Source organism: Larimichthys crocea, chromosome II (genome assembly GCF_000972845.2).
Source record: "Larimichthys crocea isolate SSNF chromosome II, L_crocea_2.0, whole genome shotgun sequence".
Lineage (NCBI taxonomy): Eukaryota > Metazoa > Chordata > Actinopteri > Sciaenidae > Larimichthys > Larimichthys crocea.
The window spans coordinates 11,490,445-11,504,055 of NC_040012.1; the positions used below are offsets into that span (position 1 = coordinate 11,490,445).

The 13,611-nt window shown below is 39.0% G+C and overlaps 1 protein-coding gene across 1 annotated transcript in view; it reads right to left on the reverse strand.

Annotated features, from left to right (window-relative positions):
• agap3 (ArfGAP with GTPase domain, ankyrin repeat and PH domain 3) overlaps positions 1–7,674 on the reverse strand; it is a 110,731-nt gene extending 103,057 nt beyond the window's left edge. The window contains exon 1 of the mRNA XM_027287835.1: positions 7,280–7,674. Coding sequence (XP_027143636.1) covers positions 7,280–7,649 — 370 coding nt within the window. The 5' untranslated portion in view covers positions 7,650–7,674. The remainder of the gene's footprint in view (positions 1–7,279) is intronic.
• Between the last annotated feature and the right edge of the window lie 5,937 nt (positions 7,675–13,611).

Sequence of the window (13,611 nt, forward strand, 5' to 3'; positions counted from 1 at the left end):
CTTATACTTTTATTAATGTCCGATTGAGGGACATGGGAGCTGCATGCAACGCAAATTAACCTACGTTACATCACATCAAAAGGCTCAACCGAGAGTGTGACAGTGGTGTTGTAGACCCCTGAGGCATGAGGCAAAGCAAAGACGATTGTTTCTCCTACAGATATAGGATCCTACAGGAGCATTCTCTCAACACAATGTGTATTTTCTAGGTAATTTGTGTTTGCTTTAACATTCACTGGTTGCACATCCTAGAGATCCACACAGAGATTGATAACATTATCATTTCTGTATAGACCTGGAATCAGGAGGCTTATAAATTTGAGGTTTCACGAGGAGTCGTGTGTTGTAACAGTTTTTTGGTAAATAAAAGTCAGGGGCAATGACTTCCTGGAGTCTTGTTGTCACCACAAACTGACATTTTTAACTTTATGTTTGTGTACAGAAGAAACAAATGATATATAGAACAATTTAAAAGGTTTATTGGCTTGAGTTATTGTAGGTGTAAGGCAGCTTAGAACAAGTAAATGTAATGTCAAATACTGTTGATAATTCAATGAAAATATTACTTCCTATTTGTATTTACAGACCTGATAGGCTCGTTCAAGCAGATTTGTATTGAAAATACATGCACAAACAGTATCTGTAGATCCTGTATTATGAGTTATTTTAATTTTTTATACTGCTCACAAAATTCCAAACATGAGGTGTTCGAATAAATGCGTCAGAATAATGTGAAACTAATTCATATCTACAGCTTTCTAGAGATACAGATCTCCATTTGAACAGTGTTTAATTGGTGTGTCCTCTGTGACTCTGTAAGGAAAAACAAAAACAGGCCACGGCTGGGCCTGGTCCATGCTTCACAGATGTATTTATGCGAGCCTTTATTTAGGCACAAATTCTACAAGTAGTAAATACTTACCGAGCTAGTCTATAAACACCAGCATTCCACATTAACAGCAATTTACATTGACATACCATGTAGGAGACACAGCTGGCGCTATTGACTGACATTTCTAACTCTACAGCGGTTTCTAATCCATATCCACAGATACAGTTTTGAAATATAATGAGCACATTGTGAAGATTTCACTTGCCAGAAGAAGCAACGGTATTTCCCTGACACAGATGGCCCACAGTGACAACTGTAAGCCCAGTTCCTGAAACCAAATTCAAACCTCTCAACCACACACACACACACACAAACGTCTCAACCTTTAAACTGTTACTCGATAAAAAACCAGCATGTATTGTTGTGTTTTACACATTTTAAAGAATGATTGTTCATCCCTAGATTAAAACTACAAAAAAGGCATTATAGGGCAGCATGACAGCATGTGGTCAATAAAAATAATGTTAATTAAGATATTTCAGTGTTTTTTTAATCTCAGTGAAGAAAATAAAATCGGCAGCGATAAAAATATGCGTTATCATCATTCTCTGCGTGTGATTAGCAGTTGAGCACTCTGCTCGTGCTCTCCTTGGCAGTTGTCTAGAAGAGAGATGCAGTGTGTACCAGGGAGCTGCTTAGGTGACACACAATGCCAGCAGAGAGCTCTGAGGCTTCAGTCTGTGTGCTTTTTGTATCTCTCTGTGTCGTCCCTATTGCTATCTGAGCACACAATGTCCCATTGTGCAGGCTTATTAGTCCTTTCTTGAAATCCCAAGCACCCCTCTTGAGTAGCAGTGGATTTAGGTGACTGCCCTTGCTCTGACATTGGACTCTCAGTTGGATGCATGAACGTCAGCGTGAGCTTTTGTCGTTTTATGATATACAGAAAACAATGTAAAATAACACTTGGCTCAAGGAAATCCCTTCAAAATACACACAGGTCAGCATCCTGGAGTCAAAGCCGTCTGTTGAGATAGTGTGATGCCACCTTGAGGCTAAAAAAAAAGAAAAAGAAAAGAAAATCAAGGAGTCAAACATTTACGTCAGCCTGTCCATCACTGACCTGTGCTGCTCCTGCCCTTTGCTTCATTCCAGTCCTGTCACACGGTCTGTAGGTGCTTCACACACCTAAATCATAACCCGCTCAACACCCCTAGAAAATTAAAGAACATTAAATAAAAGTATTCCCAAGGCATAGGCTTGTTAATGGAACACTCCCCCACAAATGAATAGCTAAAAATATAGCTGAAATCACATCACAGATGCCATCTCTGCAGCTGTCTCCATCTTAGTGATCTGGATTTTATTCTACTTACAAACCCGCACATATTTATTACCACCCAAATCAAATCCCTGACCGAACCCAGACTCCAACTGTAGTCTCAGGGGAAACAGCACTACACTCCAATCAAGTTTTGAGTTAGTAAAAATCACATTTATAAAAATAATATTAGTTTGTTCCTCTGAATAAATGAACCTATCTGCTATGTCAAACAATTAATTATGCAGCAAGGACATGGTATCAAATGTCTTGCCAGATGACTATTTAGTATTCATTAGCTTGGCTATGTGAACTCTGGTATATTAAAAGGACTGCTGAGGTCAAACTTTCCAGTTGAACTAAGTACAAATTGACAGGGATGTGCACAATACATGTTGTGTAACACAGGTGGCAAACTATTACCGTTTATTTCCTTTATTCTCTCTGTGACAGTGTATGACTCGACAGATTACTGGATGAAGTCTAACCTGCTAGATCATTGCTGCAATGGTGCAATCCTCAGTTGGATTTGACTTTCTTGGCTGACAGCTAAAAACTTTGCTCTGAAACAAACTTCAACTTTCTGCTGTATCATCATTGTTACTTCACGACAGGCTTAAAGACAGTAACAAGAAGACTGGGCAGTGAGTATTACGACAATTAAAATAATATAAATAGAATCAACACATAATACTGTCAATGAAAAGTGCAGAGTAAACACTCATCGGCCAAGTTGAGATGTTGATTCAACATGTATTGCAGATTGCATGTAATTATACTCATTTTTTTCATGTATATATTAATTTTTCCACACATTGTATCAATGATTGTGGTCTGTTCTGTCCTGAACTGAACTGTAGCAAATGTTTTTAGCTTTAGCAGCATCCTGAAGTTGTCAGGACGTCCGAAAAGTTCCACAAACTACTGAACATGTTCCATGATTGACATGATTGCCTATGAGTGGGTTGCTCTCATGGAGATGAAGCCGAGTCCTAGGCTGCGGTCGAATAGTCAAAGTTTTTTTTTGACACTTTTCTTTGAACATCATAAAGGTCAAGGAACAATGTGAAGGAGAATTCAATAACACCGTAAAAGACGAATGTTATTGACACAAGGAATTGTAAGTGGACTGTACCTACAGTATATAGCAATCCAGCCACTCAAGGTGCTTTAACACTACACATCACATTCACCCATTCATACACTGACAACCAAGGAACTAAGGAGCTAGAAACTAATCCCATTCACAAATGCTCACATACCAATGACACAGCCTTCTGGAGCAATTGGGGGTTCAGTATCTTATCCAAGAACAATTCAATATGACATTTTGGAGCCAGGAATCAAATCACAGATCTTCTGATTAGTGGACGACCCACTCTACCTCCTGAGCCATAGCCCCCCGCTATGTGGGATAGCATCATCCCCTTTTGCTTTTGCTTTTTGAAGGATGGCCCAGTGTACCCAGTGCTTAAGGAGATAAGAAAGGGAGCACTGGAGTACCTTGACTAGCTTGTCATTGCTGCTAATTCAGGAGCATTTCACTCAGTTAGGAACCTTCCTAAGCAAAAATATTATTTGACCAACAGCCTTATAGTTATTCCCAGATTAAAGACAAAGGTAAACTTAAACATCCATTAAAAACCTCTTACAGATTACGTCAAATCATTGTCCAGGACACTGCACTTTTTTAGCCTGGTTAATGATTGAAGTGCTGGTTTACCACACTAGCAACTCAGTCTAATCCTGAGAGATTTAGAGGAATTTTAGCAATCTGTCAGTGAAGGGTTCTCAGTCATTCTGGCCACAGGTCAAAGACATCTCAGGTGTCTTTTGCTTTTTAGTAATTTGATCACTTGCAAATTTGTTTGATCGAATTACCACAAACTGACATAGAGAAAACCAGGAGCCAGGTAGTTTTCCAGTATAGGAGGACTGATTGGTTTCTAGGCTATTGTGCAAAATACAATGAAGCTTCCATTTTTATGTGCTATGTGTACTATACTTTATGGGAAACAGCAAACAAGTTATCCAGGCATACATATTCAAATCTAATGGATTAGTAGCGAAACATCCTTAAGACTTTAACAGTGAATCCATTTGGTACTATATATTATGTCATTTGGCTTGCACATTTCCTGGCAAGGTCATTCTCGCAGTTAGTCACAGATTAAATGCTAATTAATTTAGATCAGCTTCTGTTGACATGCGTTTTTAAAAAAGACAAAAGAGAATGTTGAAAATGTTATTTGGAATTGCAATAGGAATTGGCTCACAGGAAACCGAGCAGCACACTGAATATCAATCACTGCAAAAGGAACAATGTGAGGCAAAAGACTTGCACAGAAACCAGCGTGGTGTGCCATCATCGTAAAAAAGGTCTTACTAATCAACAAAACTACAGGCAAACCCTAGTAACAATGGGAATTCATTTTGTAAAGGGTATAAGGCTGTAATTTCTATTCACTCTATCTTCAGCATGTTCAGCTAAATGCATGAGCCACTGGTTCCTTAGCAACAGACTCTGCAATGATGCAAGATTGAAGAGAAACAGCTCTGCAGTTCCACAGTGCAGGTGAAGACTAGTCGGCCAAATGTCTCCTGTTGCAGCTCTTCAAAGCCTCTTGAAGTTACAGTTATTAAGGCAACTGCATCTCATTTAACAGTATGAAAAAGCACCAGAGTGTACATCAAAGCAAATGCAATTATTTTGTACAGGACACCAAAATATGTTATGCCTTTTGACATATGGTGTTTGCTGAGGAATATCAATTCGACACCATTTTTCCATGCAGATAATGACAAGGTTTACCACCAAGCATGTTAATGTGCTATACAGATTCATAAATAAACAGTTACAGGGAGTATACTTTGTATTTCTGTACCCATTTTGTTGTTTAGCATTGGATTTTTTTTGCTTTGGGGTTAAATATTTCCCATTTCATTCCATTTTAACATTTAAGCCTGCAGGTGTGGACACAACGCCACAACCATCACAGTCTTGTTTTTATTCTCAAGAATGCATAGCCAAATACAGACAATGTGATATCCTACGGAGAGATTTCTAGTCTCAAAAAAACAAGCATCTGGTTTAGCATGCAGCACAGAAAGCAAGGGCTTGGTTCTTTTTGCTAATGTTTAACTATGACAGAGAGAAAAACATGTCACAGACACACCAGTTTGGCCACCAATGGACAATAGGGCAGTCCATGTGTCGTGTTTTAAGAACAATAAAAAGGCACAGTGGACCACAGACCTGACCCAATATTCTTGACTTGTTGGCTAGCTAGTGCCAACGATCTTAAATTTAATTCAGCAGTCTTATTTTGAGGGTTGTTAAAGGGCATTCTGGGATGAAAAACTCTATAACTGATGTAGACACAACATCAACTTGAAGTTAAACACCACAAAATTGCTTTTTAAAATAGCTGAAAGCTGAGGGAGGGGTTTTCCTTTGGGTTTAGGATTTGCTCATCTTTAAGAGAGAGGAAACAAACTATTTGCATCTAAACAGATTTGTGAATGAAGCAAGTGAAGCTACAACTGTTTTTAAGGGGTATCTCATAAAAAGGATCCAGTGTGGTCCTGTCAAGATACAGAATAAAGACATGCCTTTATTTAGAAAATTATGCATCCTGTCCTATCCTGAGACATCAAGGAAACCATCTTTTCCTCCTTGAACTTAAACACTACCTACCAGTTGATCACTTATTATCAGAGGATGGCCATTTCAGCCATTTCACTCCACGACACTAAGTTTTAAGGGCGGCGATCATTATGTTGTGCGATGCGAATCACAGCAAATATCAAAAGCCAAAACTTTGTTCAACAATCTACCATTTACCTTCAGCATTTATTGTTTTAGCATTCAACTACATTTCCCATGAATCTTTGCCATTGTCGCACTGCCATCACCTCCTGGGAACTGTAGTTGCTGAATGCTGACAATCTAACCATTTGTTAAAATTATGTAATTTTCAAATTGCACCGCCCAGTACAGTAAAATACTGAACAAAAACACTGTTGAATGTCAACTCAAGAATTTCTGCCAAAAACCCAACTAGCGACTGGCAAATATATCTCAGAATCTACAAACAAAATATATAAAAACTGCATGCTGGTGTATTTTAATCACTTCTGTGAGTGTTGCTTTCAAAATAAACTATAACTTGATACATTTTATTTGACCAAATGTATCTAAATCAAGATAGTGCCACCAAAGATGGTGTGGGAACCAATGGTGCAAACGTGTACATTTAAGACAGTTGCTATAATACTCCTCCAGACATGACAGTTGACTCTCATGGACAGCACACTGACTGCTATGTCACACAGCTATTGATCGGATACATGGGCGGGTGAATAGCAGGGGAGAAACCGCTACCATAATTTAAAACGTTCACATCTGATAGTGCATCACTCTCACTCTCGAGTTTGACAAGCTGCTGTAGTTTCCCACATAGTCGACCAGGCAATGATCATTCTTCTCTGGTCAGGTAATAACATTTGGACTTTATTTCTAGTGTGACAAAGAATATATACGCACTGAGTGGCTTCATAACCAACTCCATTATATCCATCATGCCATTTCTAGTAGTACATCATTATTTTCCCTGCTCTCTCTCTCTCTGTGCCTCTGCATTGTTCAGGGTAGTTCTGTGTAACATGTGACTTCACATTGATAGCCTCTGCTCCCATGGACAATACATAAATCTCAGACACTCACTTGAAGTCAGACTTCAGTGCATGAGATGTGAAAACTGCATTCGCTTCAGCAGATGCCATTAAGAAGCAGAAACTATCGGTGTGAGCTGATTTCATTTGCACAGACTCTCTCTCTTGAACGTTTTATTGTTAACACTGCAGTGTATGGGGGCAATTCATGCTTTGAGCAGGACTATGAGATCGACTACGCCCCCAGCTTCAAAGTGTGATTGTTGACACTGTGCTGTGCGCCCATGACAATGTGTACATAAAAGGAAGGGAATGGAGACCCCCCCTCAAAACAGACACACATCACCCCCCTCTACCCCCTCGACCCTTCAATGAATGAGAGACACCAAACGACAGTGAAAAACTAGTATGATCGCCCTCCTCCTCCTACTCCTTCCTCCTCCTTCACTCACCTTCAATGGAGATTACATGCTCTCGGATCTGGTTCTGCAGGGCCAGGTCATCGATGCGCTCGATCAGGTCGTAGATTGCGTAAATGTTCGGGTGGACAGACTCGAACCGATGGATCTCTGCTCTGATGGCCGCTGAGTTGGACAAAACAAACTGCGAGCCCGCCGAGCCGGGTTGGGCTGCCTGGCCTGAAACAGTCCCAGAACCGAACTGACCAGCCCCTGAGCTTGCAGACGATCCGGATCCGAACTGGGACGGGATGGACTGGGGCACTGGGACGGGAACTGCCACCGGGACCGTGCCTGGAGTGGGCATGGCTGGCTGAGACTGCTGCGAGATACCGGACATAGGGACGCTCGACTGGAAATTCATTTTTTTTTTTTTTTTTTTTTTTGGGGTGGGTGGTGGGGGGGGGGGGGGGGGCGACTAACTCTTTTTTTTTCTTCTTTTTTCTTTTTTTTAACAACGGCAACACAAATCTGCAGACTAGAAATTAGGATTGAAGCGATGCGAACAAAAGAAGTCCGCGCGGAATGATGGTCTGGAAAACGATCGGCGCAGAAGCATCAATAGTTGGTCGCCAATTGCAACAAAACGCGGCTCTTGTTCATATTATTAAAACTTGACTGTAATTCATTTTCCGTTATTGGCCAGATCTATCCAGGGCCCCCTCTTTTTTTCTCTTCTCTGTGGCTTACAAACCCGCAATGCCTACCACTTGGACACTCCTTTATGGGCTACACCGCTGTTTTTGGTCAAAGCCGTTTTCCTTAGTTGCTCTGTTTGGAGAGGAGACAATGGGCTAGGCTTTCAGCAAGGCGCCCTGGTCCACTGCCTTGAATGCGTTGTTTCTGCGCTGAAATGAAATAGCGTTTAGTCCTCTTTGGTCCAAGTGGTCCCTGCCCAGCGCCCTCCTCCGCATGCTGAAACGTCACCCATCACGTAATTGTACTTGAGATGGGGGAGGGTGTGATTGGATTTGGTGGAGGGGGAGAAACTCGCAACGTGCACATCATTATAATAACCTACCTGACTGTTATGCAACCGCAGGAAGAAAAAAAAAATTGGCTACCGCAAGATACAAGCGTAGATGCTGAAATGACATTAATATTTTGTTGTTAGCTGTTATTGTCACGATTAAAACACCCGCTCCCCTCCCTCTCTGAGCTATTATATCCCATGTAGGCCTACACATTCACACTTTCACACATGCATAGACTGCAATAAAGGACTTCTTTGCAGCAAATGTTTGTCCTCTTTTAACTCCAAAAATCTCTTTATATCTTATAATAGATTGTAGGTATATTTATGGCACATGAGCCGACTAAATATGGTGATGTGGTGCCATACACGTACACATATGTGTTTGTCAATAGCAAAATAAATATATATATATTTTTTATATATTTTTACAGTGAGCAATCCTTTAAAAAATGCAGTGATACACCAGATTTTGGTCTCAAACACATACCTGGATGTGATATTCTTCTCAACATGCGTGATCAAATATCACTGCACGTTTGAGAGGCTCTTACATGATGGAAGATCATAAAAAAGTGCTATGATATGGATCATATTGGCTCTTGTCTCACTGGAAAAAGGAAGAGGCAGAGCCACCTGCTGGTTTGAATGCATCTTTACAACAACAGCTGTTCAAGGCCAGATGACTGTTACAATCAGTCAAGGTTCTGTCCTGGTTTTGGTGCAGGAGTGTGTTGGTGGTGGTGGTGGAGATAGTGACTGATCAAACACAGCTAGAAACACAATTTAAAAAAAAGCATAAATGTGTTTTGTATGTTTGTAACATGTCATCATTTCTGGTCAAGTGTCTTGACTTTTTGATGCAGGAAACAAGAGCGTAACTGTGCCAAGATGAAAAAGTTGTGTATGAAAAATTCATCGAAATATAATGGAGGATAAATTAATGCATTACAGTTTCTGGACTCCCAGGCAGCCTGCAGCGTTTCTCACACATGAATAATATAAAGTGCAATAACCATTTTTTATTATTCTTCCTCTCAGTATTACAGTTGGAAACACAACTTCAAGATTAATATTGTTTGTTTTTTTTGGTTTTTTAGCACAGAGTGATTTCCAGGGGATGTAAACATAGATAATTCAGAAAATACTCATCTTAGCATTTTTGTTTGGACATTATCAGATGCCAATGCTTTCTAATAGAGTCTAAAAGGTTGCCACTTAACTTAATGCTGATGAAAGTCTCTTTTTCTTTCAGATGTTTCTCTAATTTATTATGCAACCAAACCTGTTGTGACAGCGGGGATGATAATGCACATCTCTGCACAGCTGCAATATGACACATAACTTTTTATTATTTGTGTTTGAGCAATTATAAATTCAGTAGCAAGTAAAACCTGCTGTTTTGGAGATAATTATCATTATTTAATATTGTCATGAATTAATGACCAAGTAGGCCAAAAAACAACTCACAACATGACTGTGTCTTCATTTTGGGCTTCTGCTTGTGATGAAGGAGATCAATCCGAAAGCCACTATTATGAAGCTGATGCCTTTTATGACACATTTAAATGTAATAAAACATTATTTTCTGGATTCAGACATGCATGTTTCTCTTTATGTAACAATGAACTACTTCTGAGACACACTCCACAGTTTGTGTGTGCGTTATCGTCAGCCTTCTGCCACCATCTGTTGACCAAATGTGGAACTTCCCCTGAAGAAATCACATTACCATGCTCATCCTGTTGCACTCCATTTTAGTGTGAACGACATTCATAAGCAACGGTGATTGTTTAATCTGCCTATAAAGGGTTTGTCACTTTCAGGTTTGTTTCATAGCAAAGTTCCACAAATTTAATTTGGTGGGTTTCAAAATAACTTAATCTCCAGATATGACTCCCTACCCTTTGCAATAACTCTCAGCTTGTAGGCCCTTAATCAGAGTTTCATGCTCTGTTCACTTACATGAATTGTCTGGTTCATTTAGTATGCATAATCATGCATTATAACAATGAACTTAATTTATATAGCACCTTTCAAAACACAGTTACAAAGTGCTTTACAGTGAAGCAAACAAACCAGAATAACAACAATAACAATAAGTTAAAATCAATACAAATTAGGACAAAGCGTCAAATAAAAAGATCTACTAAAGCCCCTTTATAAAAGTGCGTTTTTAAAAATTGACACAGAGTTTGCAGCCCTGATTTCCTCTGGCAGGTTAGTTCCCAGTCTCTGAGCCCTGACTGTAAAGGCTCTGTCACTCTGTATATGTAAAAATCTGGAGTGAGGAACAACCAGCAACCCATCTGAGGATCTCCGGAATTCAGAAGGCACATATGACACTGACAGATCAGCTTAATAACGTGGGACACGACCCCTCATTGCGTTATAAGTATCCAATAAAATCTTTAAATCAACTCTGTAAGGTGCCAGAATAGAAGGAAGCCAGAATAGGTGTGATGTGTGGGCGCTGATGTTATAGACCACCTTTTCATCCAGGTTGAAATAAAAGATGTGACACAGAAGAATACGGTACAGAACATCAGTGTCCTGTAATCTAAGCCATTTCTCACAGAACTATATTCCAGAAAATGTAGAATATTCAAAATTATTTAAAAGAAAAGTCATCTTAACCACATTCTGAGGCACTAACAGAAAGAAAAAGAGAATGAAGACTTTGTGTTTAATCAGGATTAACACTTCATCAGTTTCAATAAATTTCATTATTTGAAATGATTAAAATAATACGTTAAAGTCTAAACTGCACAATGACCTCAGTAAGTTGAACGTTATATTTCCCATTTGACTCATCTTGCGCCAAATGATCTGCAAGAGCCTCTGAGAACCACCTCAGGACCCCAGTGGTCGCCATGAATACTTAAGGAGTTAAGATTCTTTTACACACTGAGAGAAAAAAAAACGTTGGAGAGCGATGTTTATGAAACCTTTCTGAATTATTGATTCTCATTTTAACTTGCAGAGATGAGGACAAGCGGTTTATCCTCCCCTCCATCTTAATACTGTAAGTCCTTGCCTTGTGGCCAAAAACCTTCATGTGAATCTTCACAAAGGCTTCACTATAAAGCCATTTCGGACCGAGTATATCCTGAACTTGAACTCTAATCACATTGCTTTTCTGAAGACAAGATGGAGCCAGTCTCAAATTAATGCATGTGGTCCCCAGAAAAACACATTTTGGAAATTCCCCATGCATACTCAATAAAATGAAGTTGCATTCCCATTGATCAGATAATTGTATATAATCCCCACAGGAAGCTGAGCACTGGAATCAAAGGAAAACTTCATGTACTTCCATTTAAGATTAACTAATTTTCAATAATTTTGCTCATTTAGAACAAAACAGGCAGTCATATCATGTCATAATGTATATAAATCATTATAAATATGTGGGTAGGTTTGCATGTGAAGGCCGAGTCACATGTATGTTAAGTGAATAGGTTGTGTTGTGCTTCTCTGCCCCTCATGTGACCTCTAATGTGTCATTAACACTCACAGTAGCCACATACAGGACAAACAATGACACCCTGTTTCATATATCACACTGACTTTTTTTTAATCATTAGTTATGAGTTTCCTGAGTTAGTTTCCATCTTTTCTGGCTATATATGTCCTAATGTGGCTTCCTCCACCTCCACATAGTGCAAATTATTGTTTCCTGTGTGTATATAATTGTGTGCTTTCATTAATTTGGTCAATGCTTTCACTCTGTATGTCTCACTATTTTAAAATCTGAACCCTAATGCAGAACAGAGCCAGACAGGCAAATAATCCTGAGACAGGCAAAATAGGTACGAGTCACACGGACAGGCAGGCAAACGAACTAACTAGACGGGTACAGAAATAAACTAGCTTCTAAACAGGAAGCACAAAAACAAACACTGAGTTAAAAATACTTATTGGCCAGGAGCAACTCGTGTTCAAGCAAAAAAAAAAAAAAAATTCACTCAAAGTTAAATGAATGTCACACAATACGAGTTCTGCTCTGTTTTTATGTGATTCTAATTTCACCACATTTGTACTGTGTAATGTAACACCAGTTATTGTCATCTGTTAAGCGTGGTCATACAGTTATTGAAGTGATTTATCTTTCATGTCTGGGTAAACCAAATCCAGAATATGCACAGTGTGTCTCGTGCTTGACTCGCTAGTTCCAGGCTTCCTTTGAGTATTTCCATTCTATGCAGCTTTATACTTCTACTCCACTAAATCTGTCTGATCGTTTTAGTTACTAGTTACTTTTGCTTACAATTTTACATACAAATGAAGTCTATGTATGGTCATATTTCTTACCCGAAATAAGCAATAATACAAATATTATCACAGCACAGTGACTCTATGATTTTCCTATAGTATATGATGCATTGTGGTGTATAAAGTAGTTAGTACAACAGAATAGAACATACATATTAATGCATCAGTAATATTACATTTTAAAAAACTGACAGGGACAATTTATTTGCACAATTCTACTGATGCAGGACCTTTACTTGTAGTTGAGTATTTTCAGTGTGGTATTAGTACTTTTATTTATGTAAAGGATCTGAATACTTCTTAAACCAATCAAATTATCTGATGCTTGCTAGACAATTAAATAAATACATTGCAAACACCATAAACATTTCAAACATTCATTTATGAGCCAAAAGAGAAAACTGGCAGCTTCATGAAAGACAAAATATCTCAGGGCAAAATCAGACTTACTTGCAATGCACAAGAGACAGCATCATGTCATGAGCAAACTGAACTAGTAGTGCAGAAGGAAGAGATCGGTCTCTATTGATTCTCTTTTATATTTAGGCACCGTAGCGTGCCATCCAGACACTTCAGCTTAAGCTACCATCTAAGGATGTAACCAGTGCACAGTACACAGAGCCAATGGCCTTCACAAGAGCCTCTCTGAGATTTCAGATAGCTGTCCCTGGATCAGGCCACTGAACTTGCTGGCTGTTATGACAGAGTTCCTCACTCTACTTCTCTTTCTCACATTTAAGTAATTTTAAAAACATTCTGTGCAAAACTGAATGAAGCAAGGTCATCTTTGTGCACTTCAATGGAGCTTATTTTTTATTAAAAACTGTTACAGCTTTCCTTTATGTTTCTCAGGGGGATGTTTTTTCATTTTCAAGGCCATTCTGAGTATTTTATTACAGCAGACCTGAGAACAGGTAACTCATTTCTGTGTGATTAAATGTTAATTGACTTACCAGTGTCATGTTCTGGTTCATAAGATGCACTGATTTAGTTATAGCACCTATTAGCATCCCCAAATCATTGACTTTTCACAGACTGTGAGCTCACTGTTGAGTCTAAATGAACATAAAAAGACATT